Source organism: Postia placenta, assembly GCF_002117355.1.
Source record: "Postia placenta MAD-698-R-SB12 unplaced genomic scaffold POSPLAscaffold_1, whole genome shotgun sequence".
Classification (NCBI taxonomy): domain Eukaryota; kingdom Fungi; phylum Basidiomycota; class Agaricomycetes; order Polyporales; family Adustoporiaceae; genus Rhodonia; species Rhodonia placenta.
In genome coordinates this window covers 291,873-315,767 of record NW_020169832.1, presented here as the reverse complement: position 1 = coordinate 315,767, position 23,895 = coordinate 291,873, and the positions used below count along the sequence as shown (strand labels likewise).

Here is a 23,895-nt window from a genome sequence, read left to right as displayed (position 1 = left end):
CTCGCCCTGCGGACTGGCCGGACGTGATGGCTCAGGAGCGGCTTGCGAAGCGGTATGGCGAACCATGGCAAATGATAGTTGATACTTGTGAACGATGGCCTGTTTTCCCGAAAGAGCCCTGCTGGTGGGAAGTCTAAAGTCAAAACTCAAGCACCAAGCTGAGCACGGATGCATGGTACAATATGCACGTGATCGCGTCGACCGCACACGCCTCATTTTCACGGGCAAGATATTTGCTCCAAACAAAAATGCCAGGAGCGTGGATTGAACACGCGACCTCCAGAACTCAGATTGAAATCCAAATCTTCAGTCTGTTGCTCTCCCAGCTGAGCTATCCCGGCTTGTTCGATTTTGTTTGACTACAGTTCATGATCACCGGGAGCCGCCTTCCGCCCCCGAATGATGTCCCACCCAGGCTCGTTGTTTACACAATGCAAGGCCAACTCTTCTCTCAATGGCGCCCCATGTCTGCCCATAGTTATGCCTGGTGAAGCACAGTATTATGCATGCCTGAATGCAACCAAAAGGGCTGATGTCGCTCAGTCAGCACACTTCATATACGCTGTGGGAGGGTCTTGGGCAGATTGACGTTCGAAGATGGGTCGAAAGGTTGTTGTGACTGATAGGGCTAGCTATAATATCAATATAAAAGACAATGAATGGCCGCGATGTCTGACAATATGCGCGATGAATCGACGTCCACAAACGAAGTACGACGACGATGGACGAACGCGACGCCTCCCGAAGACACCGTGCTGTGCGTGCCCGAATGGCAACGCTCGAACGTAAAGATCTCGAAGCGGGTCCAAATGATCACGCGCGTATGTTAAAGATCTCGAAGCGTGCCCGATAGGCAACCCACCGATACGCGAATCACGAATCGACCGAAGCGAGCCCAAATGATCACTCACGTATGTTCACGTCTCTAATTGCCCGAAGAACATGACACTTACCTAACGCTTGAGTAGCTTCTGTCGTTCGTTGGTTCAGTTTGTGAGAGGATATGATGGGGGTTTGTGCGAGAGAGGGAAGATACATTTCTCGACGTCGACGTCGGCTTATAAGAGTACACAGAAACCCTGACAGGAGTGACATCATACCCTGTCTGCAAGGTGTGAATGACGCACACAACAGCAGGTGATCAAAATCAAGTCCGAAACAGAAGAAAAGGTGTATGTTCCCGACGCGTCATATTCACGCTCGCGACCTGCCACCCTCAGGTGCGTGACGACGCCGACGCCCTCGATCAGCTTACGACATCCGCTTTCTCTCCCCTTCAACACCGTCATTGCAAGCCTTGAGTTGTCAAAACAGAGACGCGTACGTACTTTTTATGTCGGTTGTTGAGAGAAAGAATGGAAGAAAATGAAAGAACGAAGAGAAGAAAGAAAGAAAAAAAGAAACGAGACCGAATCCGTTGACGTTATTCTTCTGGCTTCAGCGCACTTTCCTCCACCACACCGCTATGGAGTGTTTGGGGGCTCAAACCCGACTTACTTGAAGTAAGCCAAGTCATGCAGGACCTGCCACTGAATAGCATGTATCATGTTAACTTGAGTTCTGTGACTTGTCTGTATCATATACTTGTGCAAGTGCCAATTATTTTGCGCCTCGAGAGGTACAACTCTCGTTGGGAGAATCCATTCCACGGTGTGTCCCATGGAAGTCAAGACCACTGGGAGATGAGCGATAGGTATACCTCTTTACTGTGTCCAATCCACGGGGACTTTCGAGGGCGGTTGTAATTCTCGCTAATTGCTTGTAAAAACTATGAGAGTAGTCCCGACTCGAGATACAAGTACACAGATTCATCTATGTTCTCACCCGAATTCCATGAGGTCTCCGTTCCACTTGGACCGTAAATCCAATCATTCCTCGTCCGATCCTGAGCCAGAGCCAGGCTCGCCATCGTCATCATCTACATTTAGCAAACAGTCGTTGACAGAATGCGGGATGAGCGACATGAAACGAGCACGTACCACTAGCAATGTCATCGTGCGAGATGGCAGTCTGTGCCTGCGCTTTCCGCATGAGTGCGCGGATCTCTATGTCGTCGGGGCGCAGAAGATTAAACGCAGTCTCGCCATGCTTGTCCTTGATTCTGCAAAGGACAGGTCGTCAATCAGACATGACTATGCTAGAAGCTGTACAGAACAAGGGCGTACGACGTGTCGGCGCCTGCATCCAACAGACTCTCTGCCACGCTCTTGCGCAGATCTGCATCTTGGATTCGAAGCGCGAGATGCAGCGGCGTTGCGCGCTCCAGGCGGTTGATCGGGTCGACGTCACACTCTTCGTGAGACAGGATGTGTTCAAGTACGGTAGGATTGCCAAGGGATGCGCTGTAGGTCGTCCGGGTTCCGGAAAAGTAAGGCGGGATGGCTGTGAGCACCAAGAAATATTGGGCAGATGTAAGGCGAAGTACATACTTACGCGTAATGTAATGCTGATCACGCGGAGATTCGCGTTAGCTGAGTGATGTCGAGTTCAAGAATGTCCTAAGGAAGCAGACACACCCGTGTTGCCCAAGCTGCGAAGAAAGTAGCGTGAGATCCTAGAACCCAGGCTTCAGAATAGACATCGGCGCACCCATCCTGGTAGTTTATATCAAACTTTCCCTCCTCGAAGACTTGTAGGAGTAATTCCTCATTATCCTCACGCGCTGCAGCGAGAAGTCGTTCGTCTAGACGCAATCCGATCTATGACGGTCTGCGACCGGTCGGAGGGATCAAGGGCGACTTACTGTTGCTTGCGCCGTCAGACATCTTTAGCTTGAAAGATGGTATGTGTGGGTCGCAACAGGATCAGCGGTGAAGGAAGATTTAAATGCAACAAAGAAGGATGCGTCCAAGGCGTAGAACCATTGCCCATGGTAACGATGAGCATAACCGTGGGAAAACGGAAAACACACTGGACAAATCAAGAGAATTATAGTACTGAATAACAGCGGCCAACTGGTGATATCGTTGCGCACCGTACAGTGGACAAGACAATCAGTCATTGTACGGTATCAGAATTACACTGTAGAATGAGTTGTTGACTAGTGTATAGCAATTGAAGAACAGATAATTTGGCAGGTCGCTTGCCTAGACAAGCAGGTATCGGCCCGTCGAATTGAAAGGCCTATCAGAAGCGTTGGATTCATCATAGACGTCACCGTTGTTCACTAGTACTGCTGCACACATACTTGTGAGGGACTTTTGCATTGATGTTTACTTCTCAAAGGTAAGCCGTATTTTCGCAACAATGGCGTCCTCATAAAAATAGTGGGCAGGTTGCGTCGACTAGCAGAGAACAAATTACAAGTATGATCTGCGTCCTTACGGGTAGCGTATACTACGGTTGAAAATTGATCTCTTGCATGCGCCGCACGCTGAAGAACTAGTGTTAATAAAGAAGTAGAGCACAAAAGGGTCAATGGTCATACTCTAAGGTCAACAGATCGCCTTTTATGAGGAGTACAGTTCTTCCCTGACGTTGATCCCTGCGAGAGTGACTGTGAACAAAAGCCGCTTTGCACCGGCGGAGGGCACATACCAAGCTCTTCCCTCACAGGCTTGAGCTCATCCAGATACGCCTGATACTGCTGCTTGTTCTCCACCTTCTCCTTGATTCCCTCGAAGACGCGGACGGCGGTCGCGTAGTCGTTCACGCGACGCGCGGCACGCACGGCGGCTTCAATGACCGAGGGTGCAGGGACCAAGTCATGCGCGAAACAGTTGTTCAGGCCACGCTGCACCTCGAACAGGTCCTGGGCTTGCTGGAAAAACGTGACGTAGCGCTCGGTGAAGGACTCGAACGTCTCCTCATGTGCGGCATTGCTGGAAGGGCGTGCAAGCATGGGCGCAACGCGACGGACGGCGATGGGGCGGGTGCGGAGGAGGGAGGCGACCAACTGAGCACGCATGGTGGCGACGGTGGATGAGGGAGAGGAGGACAAGGTGCAGGGCGGTGGGTGAGCGGAGAAAAGGCAGGCTGGGGAGGTCGCGACCGTCCCGGATCGGGACTGACGCAGAGCCTGGATCAAACAAGCCGCCCAAATGAACCGGTTCACTCCGGCTGTCCATTTGATAGTGCGATATTCATGATAAGTGGCGAACGACGTCTGTGCCTCTGTGCACAAGGGGCACATTCATCTGCATGGCGGCAAGCAAACTATGCGTCCATTCTGTTGCTCAGTTGTGCGGGAAAATCAATCATAATAGCAACAGAAGGCTGGCGGCAGGTGGCTGAGAGCCGTGTGGTTGTGTTTGGCAGCGGGGGATTTGAAGTCCACGACGGGCGCTACGTTGGCTCTTCCACCCACAACCACCTCCAACCTCAGCAGAAAATCCTTCCGCAACACTCGCAGCAATGGATGACGGTACGTCTTCAGCATCAGCCCCGAGGACGCCTCGACGCCCACCGTACCGCCCCGTTCATGCGCCTGCCGGCCCCGCCATGTCGTTCCAGTACCCTGTATACTAGCGTATTGCCTGTACCGCCGCGTTTTCGCCAGCTGCCAGCCATAGCAGCCTTCAGCTTACAGTTGACGCCCCTCCGTGTTGGCGCTGACTATTTCGTTCCTTTGTCGTCTGTCGGCTGAAGGCCAACACGTGCGACCCTTCCTTCAGGCCCGCCGGCATTGGTTTTCCTGGCCTCATACCTGCCAGTTGCGCATCGGTTATGTTTGTCGATTGCGCACGCGTACACGCATCCATTTCGTATGGCCGTTATCCTTCCTGTTCTCTGCGAGTCATCCGGTACCACCCTCCCCACACCCCTCGCTTCGCTCTCGCTCCTCGTCCATCGCCACAATTAATCGACCTGACTTTTTCCACCTCTTCACCCGTTACTCAGCCTGGCAGTCTCAAGATATGGCCCCTCCCAGCAATGGCGGTGGCATTAGCATTCCCACGCACGACACTGTCATGGGTAACAGCTCCGCTGGTGGCGATGACCAAGCATGGGCAAATGGCGGAGGACGTTCTCCATCACGCGGGAATGGCGAACCTCCCAGGCGTTCGAGCAGGAGTAGGAGCCCTGGTCCTAGGGGCGATGACAGAGGGTCAGTTTGTACTTCGACTTTCGTTGGCCGAACACTGACACGTGTCTTTAGTGGTCGCGGTGACGGCGGTCAAAACCCTGGAAACAACTTGCATGTCTCCGGTCTGAGCCACAAGGTAGACACTCGCGAGCTCGAGCAAGCGTTTACCAAAGTCGGCCGGGTATGCTTTCTTGCATGTCATAGTGGCACTATGGCAGTAACTGAGATGTGGACCCATACAGGTTAAAAAGGCTCAGGTCATGTATGATCCTCATACGCGTGAGTCTCGCGGATTTGGGTTTGTGACGATGGAGAGCGTGGAGGAGGCAGATGCTGCAGTTACTGCCCTTAATGCTACTGACCTTATGGGCAAGACTATGACAGTCGAAAGAGTGGGTGTTCACCGATGACTTCATCGTGTTGCTGCCTAATGCGTCTCGATCTCTCAGGCTCGCCGTGCACGTGCCAGAACTCCGACTCCAGGGAGGTACTACGGACCGCCGAAGCGTCATGAATGTTTGTGTCCTTCTTCAGGGTGTCTGGATTTGACTTAATGCCCCGTCTTAGCAGATGAAAGGCCCTACGACCCTCGGCCTTACGACAGTCGTTACTCCCGCCACGACGACCGCCGCCCTCCGCGCCGGTACGAGGACGATTATCGTGGAGGCCCTAGCCGCGACTACGACCGGGGTAGCTACCGCGACTACGACAGAGGAGGTTACGGCGGCCGCGACTTCGACCGCCGCTACGATGACAGGCGCTACTAATCATCCGACAAGATCGTGCTATGGTCGATGCTCGGGTGGTTGAAGGTTGCCAAAATCCTCTGGTGTTTATTCCATTCTTGTTCGTTTGTCGCTATTGCTGTCTGTTCGTGTCTGTAATAGGTTATGTCCTTCGAGCAATCGGGTATGCGATGCGTAAAATCTACGGGTAATGCATTGTTCAGTGTCCACGATGAGATTTCGAATAATCGCTGAGCAAGGCCATTCAACCTTTTGGGCTGGTTAGGCTCGTCCCCGCGCTGCCTATACCCATTTCAACAACATATTTAGTCCGCCCTAATCTCTTCATCTCCTCCACCACTTCCCCCACCTTCTCGAACTCTGACCATCGTTTTTTCTCTATTTCCGCGCCGCGTTGCCTCTCTTCGTGGTCTGCCAATGACTCCACGAACCTCACTCGTAAGGCAAGCCACTGCATTGTTTTCACATTACCCACGAACTCCTCTACCTGTGCTTGTTCACCCTCGCAATAGATTACGCCTGGGTAGCCAACCTTAGCGAAACCATGGATAGACAGCTCGTGAGACCACTGCTGAAGGGAACGACGTTTGTTGGGTGATTTCAGGTGGTGTGACGTGAGGAGGGCGTGGTAGCGCACTGTGAGCGTAGCGGATGTTGGCGTGGAGAACGGAGATGTGGGGTCTGCGGGCGTGCTGACAGAGTTATCGTATTCGGCGTGGAGGCGGGGAAGTAGGTGTGCAGACATCAACTCGTACATGGGATATCTTCAAGAGATATATTTGTTTGGTCAACCAACCGCGGAAGGTTCACCGGGGACGTAGTGAAGGACGCACTCACTGTCTTGCACCTGCTCTACGCACTCTTGGATGACGGCATTCCACCGTGCCTGCTCCGTACGCCCGAGATCTGCACCTCTTGCAGAAACAGTAAGGTGGCCTTCCGTGCATGTAGTGCCGTTATACCGCGGATCAAGCAGGACATCAAACCACACGGGGATGGCCTCCGCTTTCACTTGGAAGCGCGCCGGATCTATATTAGTTGGAGCTTGACTAGATATGTCTGCGCCAGGATCTGCTGCGTACGTAGCAAGGAGTGTGGACCAGTCGGATGGGGCGTCCAATAACGGCACGAAGACTATTTCTTCTCCTGGAAGTAAAGAGCATTTGAGGAGATTTAACTCCTCAAGTTGGTGAGCGAGAATCGCGGGTTGATCCATTCTGTGTTGCGCCGTCAGATGCAGAGTGAACACATGCAGTAGTTGAGAGTTGCTCAATAGACGCCATCATTGAAATATTGAGGGTTTAGGAAGTGACGTACAGTAATTATCAGCATGAGCTAGCGCTGAAGATCCGGATCTGCGCTAAACACCCACGGGCAGTGTCACCATCTACGCTCAAGCCACCCACTTGCTGCACTGCGTACATACAGCTTGTTTTCAGCTTGTTCTCTAGAGCGACTTGGGCCTGTGAAGACTACTTGCTCCCTTGACAGTGGTTCCAGTAACTGTCAAAATGCAGTCCCTACGCAGCCGGAAGTCCGAGTCCCAGACGAAAGTGCAACGTTCGCCGAGCAAGCTCATCCGGCAAAATGGTCGTAGCACAACCCGTGTCGATGAGAAGATGAAGCGGCGCATGTCCATGCGCTATGCTGAAATATCTTCTCCCACCGACGCATTAGTGCCTGCGGTGCCCGCTCTTCCCATCGGTCTACAACCAATCAGTCCGAGTGGTATCATTCATGAAGGGATACCAGAAGTGGAAACTCCCAGAGAGGACCCGAGGCTGGCGGAGCTGAGGCTTCTGGACAAGGATGATTTTGATCCCGATGCATGTGCGGACAGCTTTACGACACGATGGATGCTCGTTGACATTTCTAGGAACAGATCTCAAGCAGAAGATGGCAAACTCAACAGAAGCACAGCTGAAGACTATGCAGTCGTCGCTGCGATCTCAGAGGGACGGAGTGGCTAAAGACTTGCAGCAGGACGTCTTCCGAAAGTGCGTCCAACAACGTTGTTACCTGACTACCAAGAGCTCACGTGTTCGTGCTATAGCTACGCTGAGTTTGTACAGATATCCAAGGAAGTCAGCGTGATCGAGAACGAGATGCTGGAGTTCAAAGACTGCCTCGCCGAGTGGAAGAACATGCCTTCGCTCCTCCACATTGAAGAATCTTCCTCCGCTGCAGGTATTGTTCCTCTCTGATTTGACGTTGGCCCACTGTGAGTACTCATGTTGTATGACAGAGCGCAGACGAAATGTCCGCTCTTCTATTGCCGACCTGCGTGTCCTATACGCCAACCAGATGCAAACATTACACACACAGATCGAGGGCTCGAGCAAGTACGTGCCAACGACACCGGGGCGACATGTCGTTGCAGAGATGGACGGCATCCTTGCGTTGAATGCAGCGACGTACAAAGTGGATCATACAGTGCGCTTTGTCGTGCTGGACGATGCGGTACTGGTTGCACGCATCAGGAGGAGGCGGAATAACGCGGAGAGCGATAAGCTGGTTGCAGAACGGTGTTGGCCGCTCAACGAGATGCTGGTGCTAGACACTAAAGATACAGCAAGTAAGCGTCATTCGTTGGTGTGTGCCATTCAAGCACCTGATCTCCGCTATCAGCGATGTCGAACGTGTTCAAGATCAGACATGGCAAGGAGACGCTTGTGTACCGCACAGAGGCATCTGCGGACAAGAAACATCTGCTCTCGCAATTCCGTCAGGTCGCCGAGGAACTTTCTGCTAAGAGACGAAAGGAGCGCGAGGTAGAGCACCTTGGTCGGAAGAGTATATGGGGTGGCGATGTGTGTCATATTCACCTCCAAATATGCGCAGCGCTCACTTCTGACTGCAGCGCGGCTCGATGGCCTTTAGCGGCGATGCAGTCCCGCCTGTCCCTACCTGGATGGCGGAACTCGTGGGGCAAACCGAGATGGGGTCGACCGCGAAGGAGAAGGCTGAACGCGATGGGCGGTGGATCAGCGATTTCTGCGACGAACTGACGGTGGCTATCGCACTGAGAGAGTGGGACAGAGCTGTCGGGCTGGTCGAACAAGGTATGATTGCTTTATGACGTGTTACTGTAGATGTGCTCACGCACGAATACCCACGCAGGGGAGGCCCAGCTCCCAAAGATGCCTGCGCTAGGCACGAAGCTGACCCCACTGAAGGCGTCGCTCACCTCACTATTATTACAGTCGCTGTCGAGTCCGTCGAACCGCAAGTCCGCCGTCACGACGTTGATTGCGCTGCTTGTGCGCCTTAAGGCGAGCGCAGCAGCGCGGAACACGTTTCTCACGGCGCGTGAGGAGCTCATGCGGCGGCGCGTGCGAATGATCCGGTTTGAGGGCCATGTAGGCGTGTATGTCGGCGACCTAGCGGTGGTGTACTTCACAGGAATCAAGCATACGGCAGACTGGTACTTGTCGAGTTTCAAGGAGAATGAGGTTGCAAGCTGTATGTGTTGATTGGACATCCGCCTGCATTGAGTTGCTGACTGCGCCTTGATAGTCTTCATTGAATGGGCAAAGAAGCAAGTTGAGTTATATGCGGAGCTCTTCAGAAAGCAGGTGTATAGCTCCGATGTGGACAAACAGACCGTTGAGGATGCAATCAAAATCACACATATGCAGAGCAAGAAGGTGTGTTTCTCACCATTGGTGCTCAGACTCCGAAAGAACTCATTGTATCGCAGTCTCTCGAGGAATATGGCATTGACTTCCGCTTTCTAATTGATAAGCTACTCTCTGAGCAAAAGGAACCGTCGGGCGCGCGTCGACTGCCTGTCAGGCATTATGAGAAATCCTCAGATCTCCTCACACCTGCTAACACTCCCATCCGCGTACGTTCTCCGGCAGCACCCGTCCGCCCCGAGCCCTCTCCCGTCCCACCTGTACCACCGCTTCCTGCCATCACCACAACCACTTCCAGCCCCACGACATCAGGCATTCCTGCTGCTCGTTCTACGCCTTCCCCAGTTTCGCCCACTCTGCGCTCCCCTACCCCGCGCTCCCCTGCGTCTCGCACGGCGTCTCCTGCGCCTCGTTCTGCGCGCTCGCCCACACCCACGCCAGCAAATGCCAGTCTGGACGGAATGCTGCGTGCGGCGCAGATGCCGTTTGTGAACCCTGCGCCGCCACCACGCTCGAAGGAGAGACCAGGGAGCGCAGCGGGGCACCGTCCACCGCCAGTGGCTGTTCCAAAGAGAGAAGGAATGTTTTGAGGTGCAACATCGCCATGTGATACCAGTACGCTATGGATGGATGGTAAATTATATGCTCTCGTTGATTTGTGTATGGTGTGTACACATTCTGGCATGCTATATGCAAACAAAGGAATCTCCATCCTTGGCCGCCCGGATGTTTGTTGCTTGTCAACCACCTCATTTTATACTCATACGCCCTCAGGACCAGCCCACTCTTTCACCGTTACTACGTCGCCCACCCTGACTACCCCATGCCCGTCGATGATACCGTTGACCCCAAAGCAGGGTTTGCTAAAGTCGCGCGGGTCCTTTCCCGTCCGGAATGTCATGAGCAATTTGTAAGGTACTGCGGCATCGCGTATTCCGGTCACCGTGTCGACGTTAGGAAGCTGCATGTAGTGACCAGCAGGCACGATAGTTTAGCACTGATCAGGCATGCGTACAGAGATGGCTAGCACTTACCAGGCATCGCGCGCACTTTGATATTAGAGTGATTTTCAACTCGGCCTGTTCGCTGTCGGTCTGTTCCGGGGAGTTGATGACAATGCGTCGCCAGTAGTCCTCGGCAAAGGGTACCCCGGCACCTCCGAATACGATATTAGGACGGAACCTGAGCAGGAACGAGTCAAAGCGATCTCAGCGCGCTTCGACTGGTAACGGAAACTATACGAACCGCTCCATCTCGACCGTACCCTCGCTCCACCGCTTCTGGTCGAAGCCGCGGACTCCCGCCGCCTCTCCCTGTTGAGCCACGTCCTTTACGACGTGCCTGAATGCAACCAGGCTTTCGTCGCTCGCGACGAGCAGCGGATACCCGTCCTGTGCCGTTATTTGTGTCAACACGCACGTTAATGTATAATTGGCAAATATCACCTGCAACTTTGCCGTGTCCTGGAGGTCAGGATAGTCGAGCGCCGGCGGCACTGTGCGCGGCGTAGGGCCCTTTATCATGAGGTGCACATCTCGACCGAGGAACGTAGATAAGACGGTAGAGGGTGTGTTATATGGGGCGGAGAGTGACTGGCAGACGTAGCCATCGACGTGGTACACGCCATGCATAACAGCATCCTCGACTCTATTGACATCAAATTATCGCACGTTAGTAGTGATTCGCAAGGTGTATGTCATACATTGACGCTCTGTCCTTTGAGGGCTGCCATGTCTACCATCATGGTTATGGCATGCGCTCGATGTACATGCAGAGTCGCATAAAGTCAACAAATATACGTACAGTTCCCACGAGCGCAGCATATCTGGTGTCGGCTCGATTGGTACAGCAAATGACTCGCATCCCGATCCCTCAGGAAATGATACGACGAGCTGACCACCGTACGCAGAGGACGGGTCCGGTTCAAGTTGTGGCGTGATCAGTACCATCTGCGACCGTGTGCGTCAGCTATGTGCGTGATGCAGCCACTTTTATATTGCCATCGCGGCTGGACATACATTGGCAAATCCTCTGGCGGTAAGAATGGTGCGTTTTTGCGCATCTATGATGCACCATTTTCTGTCATTCTGCAGAAACAGAAAGATCAGATTTATGTTGGTCGTGAGCGCGAAGACGTATTGTATGGTGATTTATTGGACGAGACAAGTCAGCATGACTGCAAAAGCAACGCCTGGCGATCGGACACACGATCAGAGACATGCAACACATACCTCGAGACCTTCGGGGTCATAGCGCACTTCCTTAACCGATGTCCCTCGGCAGCTCTAAAAGAGATACATCTCGTCTACAGACGATCAGTAGTAATGACATCTATGTATCGCACCTTGATAGGGTGTACATATATTTTTGTAACATGAACTTCCCCGATCTCGAAGGGTACTTCAGTGGGACCAGTGCCAGGCACTAGTCTCTGCACTTCGTGTTGGATGAACTCCTTTCTATATGCACCGGAACGTACCTCGTCCTCATCGCCATTCACGGGCTGAGCAGCGCCCGCGTCTGTCGCCCCTAGCGCAGTCTTTTGGAGAGATCCCCACATGAGATAGAGCGCGGATAAGACGAAGGGCGTTAGCACGAGCCAAGTTGACTGAATGCGCTCAGACCACAGATACGTGATGACTGAATAGGTAGCCATTTTACAGCATGCCACTTAAGCTCTTCTGAGCACTGTTATATATTGGCAACCAGGTAGCGGCAGCCACGGAGCTCATTGGAGCCATCGACCAGAGCGCTAATTTGATTGATGGTGTAAAAAGACGGTCGCCCCTGCATACAAATGACTAAGCGTTACGCAGCCGTGATTCGACGTTCTCGGCTCGCGAAGGGCTGACCAACCAATCAGGTTGGCGAACCATGCAAGCGTGACATGGCCGTAAGCCGGAATCTGCGAGCGTTTGCGACGAGCAGTCGTATTTGTCGCTGTTCAATGAGGGGGGCTCAGATTCTGCTCGCCGCTTTTGGCCGCTTCAATGTCGCTTGTTTTCCAGCGAGATTTAAGCGGCAATTTCGACTGCACCTTGTGCTGCATTTTTCGACAATCCACATGCAGCTTTTACCTCGATCACTCGCAACGATAGAACCGCAGCCTTCCCACCTCCACATCCATCGGATTCCAGATGAGCTCGAGTGCGCGCATATTGTCCTCCGAACTGGCATCTTTATAAATAGCCCTCCCTGCGGTTGGGGCCCAAAGGCACGCGTACGCGTAACCATTCGCGCTTCCCGCCCTGTCCCGCTAAGAATGAGGTGATGCATCATGCCAGTGCCGTGCAAGACCTCGTACACCGCTGAAACGATCTTCCCCTGCTCAGCGTGAATTTGTGGCATCTACTCGAACGAGCCCCAGCCCTGCGACTTGTCAGTGTACACTTTCGGCTTCTTATCTTCCGTCAGCTGTACATACACCCGGAAAACCCGCGTAGAGAATTATCCCGGGGAGACGATGAGCACGCGGATGTCGTATCATTGGCTAAGGCCTTGGAGAAGGACTCGAGTGCAGCCTTCGACGCATTGTACGCACTCTAGGACGCGAAGCCGTCGAATGTAGCAGTGTAAGTGACATCGAAAATGTGTCTTGACTCTGGGCGCGAAACGACGGTAGCAGTGCCTGGCTGAGGGCGAGCGCGCCGAAGATATTCGCCTGGAATTCTGCGAGGAGCTCGTCCAGGCTGCAGATAAATCAATTCTTGTCCTGAGGGGACACACAGACATATACTAACTCTAGCTCTTCAGCTGGCGCAGCCAACCCGTATCCGGCATTGTTGACAGACACGTCAAGGTGGCCGTAAGACCTCAAGGCACTCCCCCCCCCCCCGGCTTTGCGGATCCGGGTCGAGCAATACCGATTGTGCATCTGCAGTCTTGGAACTTCGAAAGGGAGCCCACCGTCATGATGACATAACACAGTCCAGGTCCATTAGCTCCGTTGCGCGCTCGACAATGGAGGTAGGACCCACGTCGCCTCCTTGAGACGTGCTCAGTAAAAACGAGATCGACGCCAGAGCTAGGTCCGGCGATGAGCCAAACTTTAGCAACCATGATATGCTTCGCCGGGTTCAGTAGTCTAGCCATCGCTGCAAACATTTGCTTATACACAGTGATTTCTACAGTGTGTCTCCCAATTGCAGCATAAGACTGATATTTTGCGGCAGAGAATGCTGGTTCACAGCGACTTTAGTTACTACCAAGGCAAGGCAAGGCTTAAGAGACTTGTATAACGTGTTAAATTTGGCCATGAATAATGGCGCGATACGCCAATCTGCCTCGAGAAATACACAAATAACGTGTACTGAAATGAGGGGGAATGCACGTTTGCAAAGTATTGTGGAAATAATCTGAGTATTGCTCACCATCGAGTGGATCACTAATCCGAACTGGCTGGAAATCGGATGGCCCGCATGACGATCGGTGCCGCAGAGCTCGAACCTGCCCCGTCTGTTCTAGGTAGATCAATAGTAGAGTCGATATTGTGGGTGCCGGATTTGCGCCGATCTGGATCTAGAGAACGGCAATCACCGGGTCATGTTGAGTATCGTGATAGAGCTTGCGATCACACAAGTACGTATATACGCCCAAGCACCCACATATAAACACTGCGTCCTTAAAGTTTTACAGTCTAAAGAACAATGACTACTCTTTCCCTTGACTCTTCAACGATCGCCTCAGTCTCGAAGCTGCCCGTTTACGATGCTACTGGAAAAGCCTTCGATTTTGGGTCGCTTTACCATGGAGAGAAGACCATTGTCGTGTTCATCCGTTGTGTATCCTTCAATTGATTGAGCTAGAACTGCGCATCTAATAGTAAATCCTGGCCTCGCGCTTGATTGCTCACTGTAGGGCATTTCTTCTGTGGAGTACGTTGACGTCGTGTAGCATCGCATCCCCATTTATGATAATTACATTGACTATAACACATCTTGTCGAAACCAATAGAGCTGCCAGGTCAGAGACAGTACTACGGATTCTCTAGCTGAGACACTGACGCTGCTATAGCAATATGTGATGGAACTAGCGAAGGTACCCCAGGAAGCGTTGCGACAGGCTGCCATACGACTTGTCGTGATAGGATGCGGCGATTGGCACCCAATTCAGGATTACTGTGGTAAGTTAGCGTCTTTCGACTGCGACCGATGCTTTCCGTTCAAGGTATAAACTGTACGAACAACTGTCGCTTACTTCCCATTTTCTCGCAGACATCACCGGCTATAAGGGCGACATGTTCGCCGACCCTTCAAGAGCGCTTTATCAGTGCCTTGGTCTCACAGAGTCGCTGGAGCGCACCCCTGCCGGCCAGGAGAAGCGCAGCTACTTGGCGGGTAGAAGTTTCCTTGGGAACTTAGTTAGGAGCATTTGGGTGGGTGTATGATGATCATCGTCTCGCACCTAACAGAACAACCGAGTCTCGGACAATAGGAAGGACCGTTGAAGAATCCGAAATACATCGGCAAGCAGGGAAATCTCTCTCAGCTTGGGGGAGATTTTATCTTTGGACCAGGTACACTCTTAGATTGAGCTTGTGACAGCCTTCTCATATTATTCTCCAGGTGATGAATGTTATTTTGCATCTCGTATGAAACATACAGAAGACCGTAAGCTGTCTAACTATATCCTGGGTTCACATGAACGTCAACTGGTCTGTTAGATGTTGAGGTTTCTGAACTGATGCGTCGTGCTGGTGTTTCCTACCCTTGAGAAATACAACTGCTCCGACGTGTGGATCTCCCGTATTATGCCCGCAGGTCATCCGTATATCAGCTCATCTATTTCTCGGGATGTGTAGGACGCGCGTGCGCTACCTTGCTCTACTTACCGACATTTGCCTCCTTTGTGGATCCTGGAGTGGAATCAGCGTAAAACTGGGTTCTTATTACATGCGCTATAAAGTGCCTGGTGCGCGATGTCACTCGTCCCAGTCATCTCGACACATCTCGGTGATCGCTACCATTCCGCGACACTCCCAAACCTTCACGAGCCGCAGGCCGGCCTTCTCCGCCAACGCGCCTAACTGCTCTGGCGTACGTTCCATCCCGTTGAACAACGCCATCATGTTGAGGTCGCGCGCATTCGCCAGAACGTGAGCAAAGCCATAGTTCGCAGGCAACGGCTCGGGTGCACGCGTAAGGTACGCGGAGCCAGCAGTCGTGTGGATCGCCTGGTCCGCGGTGAGGATGCGCGAGGTGCGAGACATGGCCGCACGGAGCTGCGTCAAGATGGTTACACACTCAGCATCGGGCCAATCATGACTAAGTGGTGGGCTGGTCAGATTTTTTTTGTGAATGGTGAGGGGAACACGCGCAGACTCACAGAACATAGCGCATGAGATAGACGTCCGCGTTTGCGACAGGCTGCGGCGCGAAGAAGTCGTGAGCCATCATCTGTATACGTCCGGACATGACGGCGTCGGGCATCTCGCGCTGCCAGAGCTCTCGGGCCTGTGCTATCGTAGGCCGACGATCCTGCAGCACGAAGCGTAATTCGGGGAATCTCCTCGCGAGGTCGAGACTCATGCCACCTGACCAATGTTCCCTTAGTAGTGACAGGACGTCAGCATATAGCCTCAAAGCGACGCACCAACGCCTCCGCCGACGTCAACAATTGTCGCTGTACCGAGTGCTCCCCATGGGTAATCTGTCGCTACCTTATGAGACTGACCCCCCGCGTTGCCGGGCGCCCACGACACGTACCAGCATATAAAGGGGGAGCATGCACACGGCCGCCGCCGACCATCGCAAGGCCGAATACCTCGCGTTCTTGGCGCCGCTTGGCTACTGCATCGGGTTCTCCAACATCCGTCTCAAGGTACTCCCAGTACGAGGTGTTAAATGCTTCTTGGAAGGCGGTTTCTTCGAGTGAGTAGGACCTGCTTTTGACTGGGTTGAACAGTACGGCAGGTAGCTTGTCCGAAGCGGTATAGATAGCCTGGCCACTGGCAGAATACCAGATTCACGTGAGTATGTCAATATACCACCAGACGTACGGTGAAGTCACTTTGTCAGGAGCCAACAGCACAAGGGGTCATTGTTGGCCAGAACCTGGCTTGTGACACTGTTGGCGAAGTGCAGATCCTTGACCTCAATGAACACATGCACGGTGCATAGACAGCGCAGGACCCTCGCTAACATACACTTTCGTGAAATGCCCAAGCCTCCTTCAGAGCAAGCACTCACCAAGCTTTCGTTCCTCGACATGAACAGTCTTGGCAATGTCCGTGATGGGCATGCCTTCCTTAGGATCGATAGCGGCGAGGACGTCCGCGATGCGAGCTTCTGCCGCGATATGCAACGCCCGCGCAACGTATTGATCCATAGCCATTTCCATTAGGCGGCTTTGAGGCTCCTGCACGATATCGATACACATCCCGCAGGTACCCACGAGCGTGCGCCGAGCTTGGTATAGCTTAGCGGAAGGCAGCAGAGGATCATAGTGCGAATTAGCATCATCCTCGGTCTCCCACTCACGAATGACGACCTCGGCAGCCTCCGCAAGTAAGTGAACGAGCGAACGAAGTTTCTGTGCCCTCTCAGCCTTGGACATGATGGGATCGATATGCAAGATAGCTGGCGTGCGCTCTCCAAATGTGAATGAGTTTTGCTTGAAAGGCGAGGGCGTTGCTTGATACGAAAGCTGCAAGCGCGGACAAACGCCATCGCGCGCGGGTTGATGAGAACAAACTATCTATTGTCCTGTCTGTTAAAGTTCGTCCGAGACCCGAAGCGAGAACGATCGACAAGATATATCGCGTTTGTCTGAGCTCTGTCAAACGCGTAAGGAACATACAGAACGGCTCTCGGAATTGCGGGACCCCGAGCCAAGTCGATATCTGATTGTGTAATACCGTACAAAGCTTCTCCTGTACGAGACATGCATCACTGCAACGCTATTTGAGAGCGAGTCTTCTTCATCTCCGCAACATAGTGCTGGCGTTTCTCCAGATCTGCGAGGAGGAACAAGATTTGTAAGCATACAGACCAGAGCAACAGAAGCTTGGCAAGTGATCAAATTACCAACTGCCCACATCGCTGCTCCAATACGGTTAGACACGGAGAATACCAGCCCTAAGAGTGGAATGCGCTCTAGAAGGGCGGCAGCGAACCCAAATGCTCTGTAATCCCACTTCCGCTCTTCCATAAAGACAGAAATCTGCTCATGCGTCATGTCCTTCGCTTTGAAGTACTGTGTAGCAAAGAACGTCGATGACTGGATTGTAAAAGAATTCGCGACATGGTAGGGAGACTGACTGTCTTATGAAGATACCGCGATGTACCCAGTGCACGAAACCACGCCGAGATCATGATCCCCACGAGTGGGACGGTCTCCACTGGCAGCAAGAGCACTATAGGGCCAATCTCGTCAGCAAGTGTCCGCCAACGGAGCGTTAAGAGACGTACGTTTGAACGCAATCCTGCCAAACACGCCGGAGACGAGATGGCCCATACCGAACCCACTCGGCTGAGGCGGATTGTCCCACTCCTCCACATAGGGTTGCCAAAAGTCTGACCCCTTCCCTCGAGATTCAATGGTTTGAGCGTATGCCCGCTCACGAGCAATGCGGAGGCCATGAGATACGAAGTAGGTGATGATTGCGGTCAATTGGGTGGAGACGAAGAACAAAGTGGCATCTGTGGGCAGCTGTGAGTGCCATCCGGGGTTGGCTGACGCCGCTGTATAAACGTACAAGTTGGCAAATCAAATGGCACATGAAATCCGAGGATGGTTTCCTTGGATATTAGCCCTGTGACGCGTGGGGAGCTGGCCCATAGCAATCAATCTAGTGACGTCTCGTCTTGAGCGGCGCACACGCACTTCATAAGGAACAGCTCGACAAAGTATCTCTGAACCTTGAATGTCGTCACAGTCTACGTTCAAGTTGGGACATCGTATGAGAAACACAAGCACACAGGATGGAGGGACATACCCAGAGCAACCCAACTCCCAGACCGCGAACCACCCCATGTTCACACTTCTTCCAGGCGGGAACAAACAAGTTCTTGTCAGTCACTAGTCGATACACACCGACAATAACATAGGAGGAAGGGAAGCGGAGGCGAGCGGTCGCTCTTCTTAGGTGATCAGGAACATGTTCTGTATAAAGTTGCGGAGTGTCTGCGCCGAATTCACCGGGGATAGTAGAACTCGCGCCCGCAGTGGACATGGCAGTTCAGTGTAAACGTTGTGGCTCCTCTTGGTTGTTGCTGCGCGCCGCCAACTGATAGAACGCTAATCCACTACCAATACAACTCGCATACATTACCACAGCAATGTACAATATCTTTTCTATACTAGAGAATGTGACAGGAGTCCGTGTAACATGACGAGAGGTAGGACGTCTCCCGTACGTCGGACTCGAAGCTCTCGTGTGTGTGTGTGAAGTGCAACAAGTCTATGTCTTCCTCTTTTTGTAGGCACGCTTATTCGGAGCAGCCGCTGCGGCCGTAATGGTAGGCGTTGACGATCGTGAGGGTTTCTTCTCTTCCGACTTGTCCACCGCTTCGATGCCTCTCTTCTATAACGGCGTGATATATGTCAGCTATAACGCAGAAGACCTTCCACAATTTAGCAAAGCTCTACCTTGCCCTTCGGTCCCTTTGTCTTGATCTCCTCGGCTTGCTTCTGCTCGGCCTCCTTCTCAATCATACCCAACAACGTGTTGCACCTACGCTGCAGCTCTTGTGGGCTCCGACTCTTGAAGAACCAGTCGAAGCGGAAGACGGGGAATTCTGTAATATCCTTCTTGATCCTCTCGTATACGTCCTCCGCGCGCATGCCATAGTGGTTCAGTCGGCAGAGGAGATACCTGTCCTCCTCTTCCGAGTACACCTTACCCTTTGTCGTGGGGTAGTTTAGTTCTAGCTCCTGCATGGGGTATCGCACAGACGCGATCTTCTTCGATAGCAATGTCTCGAGATTTGACCGCTTGTTACGCTTTGCTTCCCCTTCTTCAATGCGAGCCTTGATACGAGGATACTCTAAGGATACGCAATCTTACGCTGAGGGAACTTCGCAACATTCGATTTCACGCACCGGCAAGCTCCTTCCACTTCTTCTTGAAGACTGGATAGTACGCAGCTACTTCATCCGGTGTCTTGTCCTGGATTTCAGACGCGAGCAGCTCATAGTCATCCGTCCTATTCAGGCGCGCGACCGATCAGAGTACGCCGAGACGTTCCAAACAGCAACTCACCATCCATATGTTTCTAATGCACGGATGAATTGCTGGAAATCACGCCTACTCCAATCCTCAAAGCCCTCAGCAGCCAGTTCTTCCTTCTCCTGTTGTTGCTCCTCCGTGAGCGGTTCGGCTGAGATTTTACATGTTAATGAAAGATCAACATGGTAGGCAATGACTAACTCACCGTCGTCGATGGACTGCTGGGCTGCCTGTCGCTCGGCCTCGAGCTTCTCTGGCGTGTCTTCGGGACCAGCAGGTTCACGCAAAGTAGCGGGGATTTCGTTCGCCCGCTGCCAGCAAACAGAAAGTGAGACAGGGCATGCCGAGGAACTTACATCAGAGCACTGACCTTGTGCGCAGCAAGCTCCTGTTCCTGGAGCTCGGCAAGTCGTGGTGGGAAGAACTGGAAGTCTTGCCTGTACTGATGATTAGGGAACAACGACGACCAAGGGGAGGCAATTGTGCTTACATTTGAATCTGTTTCGGTGCCCGTGGCATCTTAGGTGCCTTCTCGGTCTTCGAGGGTCCGGCTCGCATCGTCTCCTTGAAGTAGCTGTCGACCGAGTAGTTAAGCTTCCGCTCACGCTTTGACAACGCCAAAGGGTTGAACTGCAGAGTTTTCCGCTGCTGAAAACTCAGTTCGATCAATATATCCTGCCCGTTTCCCAGGAAGAGGTCACTCACTCCGGCACGGAAGTCCTCGCCCTCCCATTGTTGCACAGACGCCTCCGATTTGAAGTTGCTGAGATCCTCAAAAGTCAACTCTTCATACTTAGAGTTTAGCTCAGTCGTCCGCGCTTCGCCTCGCTGAATGATAGCTTCGATATCATCGTTGATCATCAGGCTATTTGAATGTCAACTTAGAGCTTAAGATGCGAACACATGGACATACTCGTCGTTCGAGTTCACAATGTTTTCGGCACCATGCGCAATCATCTCAAGAAGCTCCTCTTTGTTCGCCGCTGACGGTCATAATGGGTAAGTTGTCGTATATGGAGAAAAGTGTACTGTGATCGTACCTTTCGTGTTCTGCGTGCGACCCTGCTGGATGACAAGCTGATCCAGGCGCAATTTCTGAGCGGCACGTTCAAGCATACGCTCCTCCACGCTGCCCTCGGTGATAAATCGGAAGACGTAGACCTGCTTTGTCTGGCCAATACGGTGTGCACGGTCCATGGCCTGCAAGTCAGCCTGCGGATTCCTAGAGCGGGTATCTGTCAGATTGAAGCTCGCGACATTAGAGACAGCACAATTCACCAATCGCTGTCATAGAGTACGACAATGTCCGCGGTAGTCAGATTAATGCCAAGGCCACCAGCACGCGTAGTGAGAAGGAAGATGAACTTGTCGCTATCTGGCTTATTGTACTCGTCGATAGCCACGATACGATCCTCGTGAGCGGTTCCGCCATCAATACGACAGTACTCTGCAGAACATGTCTATTACTTATGGATTCATGGTACTGAAGTGACAATGACTTACTGTAGCTTCGGAACAAGCAGTAGTCCTCGAGGATATCAAGCATCCTGCTCATTTGACTAAAGATGAGGACCCGAGAGCCTTTGACCTTCATTGAACCCAGGAGCTTGTCAAGAATAACCATTTTGCCGGAGTTTTCGACGAGGTGCTCGTCTGTCGTGTAAGGAGGACCGGGTTCCTGAGACAACGTCAGGGTGGATGACGTACACCAGAATGGAACGACATACCGCTCCGTCGAAGAGGTATGGATGGCAGGTGACCTTGCGCAACTGCACTTTATGTCAGCATTAATAGAGGTCAGAAACACGAAATGTATTACCTGCATGACCATGTTCATCAAGCGGGTCTTGCCCTCTTTCTTGCCGGTCAAACCTGCGCACGTCGATATACGGGCTTAAGGCAATTCGAAAGCGAGGACATACCATTGACGGCATCAATGTCTTTCTCCAAGACCGATCGGTACCACTTGCGCTGCATCTCAGTAAGACCGACATAGATGTTGATTTCCTTCTCTGAGGGATAGCGTCAACTCTACGTGAGCCAAGAGTTCTATTGGGCCTGTTAAGCCACTTACTAGGTAGCAGGTTCTTCTCTACATCGCTCTTCACTCGTCTCAACAAGAACGGCCGCAAAATCTTGTGCAATGCTTCCACTACCTTCTTACTCTTCGCGTCGTCGCCTTCAGCTTCAGCTTCGTCTTTGTGCAGGAAGCTGTCAAGATCGGCATAGTCGGAGAAGATTTCGGGACAGATGAAGTTCAGGAGCGCAAACAACTCCTTCAAATTGTTCTGGAGTGGCGTTCCCGTAATGAGAAGTCGCCCACGCGACATGAAGGAGCGGACGATCTGTGAGAGGATAGAGTCGACATTCTTGATACGATGCGCTTCGTCGATGATGATGTACTCGAAGGAGAACTTCTTGAGTGCTGACTTTTCAATCAGACAAATCTCGTACGAGGTAATGAGCACGTCGAAATCTTGAGGAATCAAGCGGTTCGCTATAAGCTCGGCGCGTTCCTCTTTGGAGCCAGTCAACACGATCGTGTTCACATCGGGCGTCCATCTTTCAAATTCGCGTGCCCAGTTCTGCAACGTTGACTTGGGCACCACAATCAGGTGCGGTCCAGGAGTATCCCGGTGTTGCTTTAGGTATGCCAGGAAGGAGATGGTCTGTAGCGTCTTGCCGAGACCCATCTCGTCGGCCAGAATGCCGTTGAGACCGTTGTGGTGTAGTGATACCATCCAGTTGAGGCCTTGAAGCTGGTAGGGGCGCATCAACCCGTGAATGACTAATGGAGTGCCTGTTGAGCAGACAAAACTAGGTGGATCGGGGGTGCACAACTCACAGCTAGGCGACTCCTCAAACACAAAGGGCTGATCATTTCCATCAGCAGCCATCTCACCATCCTTCAGCAACTCCTCGTCCTCCTCTTTCTCGGACTTCCGGTGACGAGCATTGTTGTCACTGAGCACAGGCGGGCGATCAGATATGCAATGAGGTTCAAACATACATATACTCACACAGCCTTTTTCCGCCCTCGCCCCTTGGGTTTCGGCTGGGCGTCCAACATAGCTGCGTACTCCGGATCCCGAGCTTTCTGCAAGTACTATAAGCCCCGGCTCTCTAGCCAATCTGCACCGGTACTCGCCTTTATGTCTACAAAATGCTTGAAGAGCTCAGTCTGCCCGAGTAGATACGAATATCGTTTCACAGCATCCGTAATCTATTACAAGTTGCATTAGGCCTCGAAGGACCAGTGAGCGAACTGTGCACGCACCTTTGCCTTGTCCATCTCCTGTCGTTTCACCTGCAGCTTTCCCTCCTCTGCCTTTCGCTTCTGCTTCTTTTTCTGTCGGTCAGCAGCTGCCTTCGTCTTGACCAGCGTCTGAGGCGTGCTCGTTCCCTCTCCCTGAGGCAGAAACACGCGTCAAAGAGGCTATGTCGCGTCGCATTTTGCTGGACACACCTTATCATCTTCCCCATCCTCGCTATGCAGCTCGTCGACGTCGCTGGCGACCTCCTCAACGTACTCGCTCTCTCCTCCTTCACTCTGTTGGCGTGAAACAATGTTACTGGGGACGACGTCAGACAGAACATCTTCATCCATGGGGGCACCGAGTGTCTATGAGGGAGCGTCAGAGATATGCACTTCTTCATTCAAGAAAGTAGACTTGCACTCATTATGCCAGGGCGTGTATGAGAGAAGGAAGTACAAGGGTGAGTGTGGCTGCAAACGCGACGCGCGCCACTGGACATAATCCTAAGATGGAAAGCGTGTAATATTATATAATATGATTATGGACATAAGAGGTCTTCCCCCTCAAATTCATGCGTTTTCTCTCTGTTCTCAACCTCAGCTTGACTGGTATAGGTCCTTGTCCTTGTCCACCAAAACTATGCGCTTCCCTGAGCACAATTCTCATAATAACAAGTTGGAAACTCTCCGGTCATTCAGTATCTATCGAGTGTTGTCCGCCTACTGACTTGGATGACTTGCGCTTCGACGCTGGCGGAGCTCATTGCTGTGTTCTCTCTTGGCGGCACTCTGTAGTGCTCTACTGTCACCGTGACATCTTTGTGATGATCATTCACCATGTCTCAGCTCTCTGCTTTAGGCGGACAATCGAACAACTGGGGGGGAAGCACAATATGGTCGCGCACCACGAGGATACCAATCACGATGGCGCTGACATCCCGCACCTTGTTTCATAATCGGTATGGCATCTCAGAGAACTGCATGACCTATTGTTCTACTACTAGATATATCGTGGCGGCCACAGCCAGCACCGCTCTCAGGTGGCTCGTTACATTATGTCC

General features: G+C 52.4%; 10 protein-coding genes and 1 non-coding gene across 11 annotated transcripts; 3 read left to right on the top strand and 8 right to left on the bottom strand.

Moving 5' to 3' along the window:
* Positions 1-249: 249 nt before the first annotated feature.
* Positions 250-341, bottom strand: POSPLADRAFT_t2. Its single transcript has one exon. It is a non-coding gene; the product is annotated as a tRNA-Phe (tRNA).
* Positions 342-1,755: 1,414 nt separating this feature from the next.
* On the bottom strand, positions 1,756-2,765 carry POSPLADRAFT_1063821 (hypothetical protein; the record flags this gene model as incomplete). Its single annotated transcript, XM_024481728.1, has 7 exons — positions 1,756-1,918; positions 1,980-2,101; positions 2,166-2,342; positions 2,434-2,446; positions 2,517-2,530; positions 2,590-2,683; positions 2,744-2,765. The coding sequence occupies 7 exons, from the start codon at positions 2,763-2,765 to the stop codon at positions 1,869-1,871; spliced, it is 492 nt and encodes a 163-aa protein (XP_024343672.1). The 3' UTR covers positions 1,756-1,868.
* A 684-nt stretch (positions 2,766-3,449) lies between these two features.
* POSPLADRAFT_1042178 (hypothetical protein) lies at positions 3,450-3,907 on the bottom strand (the record flags this gene model as incomplete). The annotated part of the gene is made up of 2 exons (XM_024478057.1): positions 3,450-3,484; positions 3,538-3,907. 2 exons carry the CDS (start codon positions 3,905-3,907, stop codon positions 3,450-3,452), a joined length of 405 nt encoding a protein of 134 aa, XP_024343671.1.
* Positions 3,908-4,838: 931 nt separating this feature from the next.
* Positions 4,839-5,793, top strand: POSPLADRAFT_1129306 (hypothetical protein; the record flags this gene model as incomplete). Its single annotated transcript, XM_024483827.1, has 5 exons — positions 4,839-5,047; positions 5,099-5,207; positions 5,269-5,418; positions 5,476-5,542; positions 5,597-5,793. Coding segments are annotated over 5 exons (732 nt in total), but the record flags the coding sequence as incomplete, so codon positions are not given.
* Positions 5,794-6,016: 223 nt separating this feature from the next.
* Positions 6,017-6,988, bottom strand: POSPLADRAFT_1042176 (hypothetical protein; the record flags this gene model as incomplete). Its single annotated transcript, XM_024478056.1, has 2 exons — positions 6,017-6,453; positions 6,610-6,988. 2 exons carry the CDS (start codon positions 6,986-6,988, stop codon positions 6,017-6,019), a joined length of 816 nt encoding a protein of 271 aa, XP_024343669.1.
* Positions 6,989-7,283: 295 nt separating this feature from the next.
* On the top strand, positions 7,284-10,000 carry POSPLADRAFT_1128599 (hypothetical protein; the record flags this gene model as incomplete). The annotated part of the gene is made up of 10 exons (XM_024483751.1): positions 7,284-7,602; positions 7,655-7,769; positions 7,826-7,959; positions 8,018-8,347; positions 8,401-8,582; positions 8,633-8,834; positions 8,893-9,234; positions 9,289-9,419; positions 9,473-9,551; positions 9,723-10,000. The coding sequence occupies 10 exons, from the start codon at positions 7,284-7,286 to the stop codon at positions 9,998-10,000; spliced, it is 2,112 nt and encodes a 703-aa protein (XP_024343668.1).
* Positions 10,001-10,043: 43 nt separating this feature from the next.
* POSPLADRAFT_1037762 (hypothetical protein) lies at positions 10,044-11,970 on the bottom strand (the record flags this gene model as incomplete). Its single annotated transcript, XM_024477260.1, is given in 10 exon segments — positions 10,044-10,064; positions 10,083-10,371; positions 10,445-10,592; positions 10,656-10,801; positions 10,856-11,057; positions 11,214-11,359; positions 11,429-11,497; positions 11,642-11,695; positions 11,755-11,841; positions 11,890-11,970. The coding sequence occupies 9 exon segments, from the start codon at positions 11,968-11,970 to the stop codon at positions 10,171-10,173; spliced, it is 1,134 nt and encodes a 377-aa protein (XP_024343667.1). The 3' UTR covers positions 10,044-10,064; positions 10,083-10,170.
* Positions 11,971-14,056: 2,086 nt separating this feature from the next.
* Positions 14,057-14,856, top strand: POSPLADRAFT_1042173 (hypothetical protein; the record flags this gene model as incomplete). Its single annotated transcript, XM_024478055.1, has 5 exons — positions 14,057-14,189; positions 14,268-14,284; positions 14,424-14,532; positions 14,624-14,784; positions 14,821-14,856. 5 exons carry the CDS (start codon positions 14,057-14,059, stop codon positions 14,854-14,856), a joined length of 456 nt encoding a protein of 151 aa, XP_024343666.1.
* Positions 14,857-15,330: 474 nt separating this feature from the next.
* POSPLADRAFT_1042172 (hypothetical protein) lies at positions 15,331-16,964 on the bottom strand (the record flags this gene model as incomplete). Its single annotated transcript, XM_024478054.1, has 6 exons — positions 15,331-15,673; positions 15,735-15,942; positions 16,002-16,064; positions 16,115-16,356; positions 16,419-16,545; positions 16,598-16,964. The coding sequence occupies 6 exons, from the start codon at positions 16,962-16,964 to the stop codon at positions 15,331-15,333; spliced, it is 1,350 nt and encodes a 449-aa protein (XP_024343665.1).
* A 332-nt stretch (positions 16,965-17,296) lies between these two features.
* On the bottom strand, positions 17,297-18,582 carry POSPLADRAFT_1128618 (hypothetical protein; the record flags this gene model as incomplete). The annotated part of the gene is made up of 5 exons (XM_024483754.1): positions 17,297-17,364; positions 17,435-17,627; positions 17,669-17,763; positions 17,819-18,091; positions 18,444-18,582. The coding sequence occupies 5 exons, from the start codon at positions 18,580-18,582 to the stop codon at positions 17,297-17,299; spliced, it is 768 nt and encodes a 255-aa protein (XP_024343664.1).
* Positions 18,583-18,656: 74 nt separating this feature from the next.
* On the bottom strand, positions 18,657-23,185 carry POSPLADRAFT_1063816 (hypothetical protein; the record flags this gene model as incomplete). The annotated part of the gene is made up of 21 exons (XM_024481727.1): positions 18,657-18,933; positions 18,999-19,396; positions 19,452-19,555; positions 19,612-19,729; positions 19,784-19,889; positions 19,949-20,015; positions 20,069-20,223; positions 20,284-20,443; positions 20,492-20,561; positions 20,619-20,800; positions 20,857-21,025; positions 21,082-21,256; positions 21,306-21,347; positions 21,398-21,450; positions 21,501-21,590; positions 21,653-22,366; positions 22,424-22,542; positions 22,599-22,675; positions 22,727-22,801; positions 22,856-22,941; positions 23,128-23,185. 21 exons carry the CDS (start codon positions 23,183-23,185, stop codon positions 18,811-18,813), a joined length of 3,141 nt encoding a protein of 1,046 aa, XP_024343663.1. The 3' UTR covers positions 18,657-18,810.
* Positions 23,186-23,895: the final 710 nt, after the last annotated feature.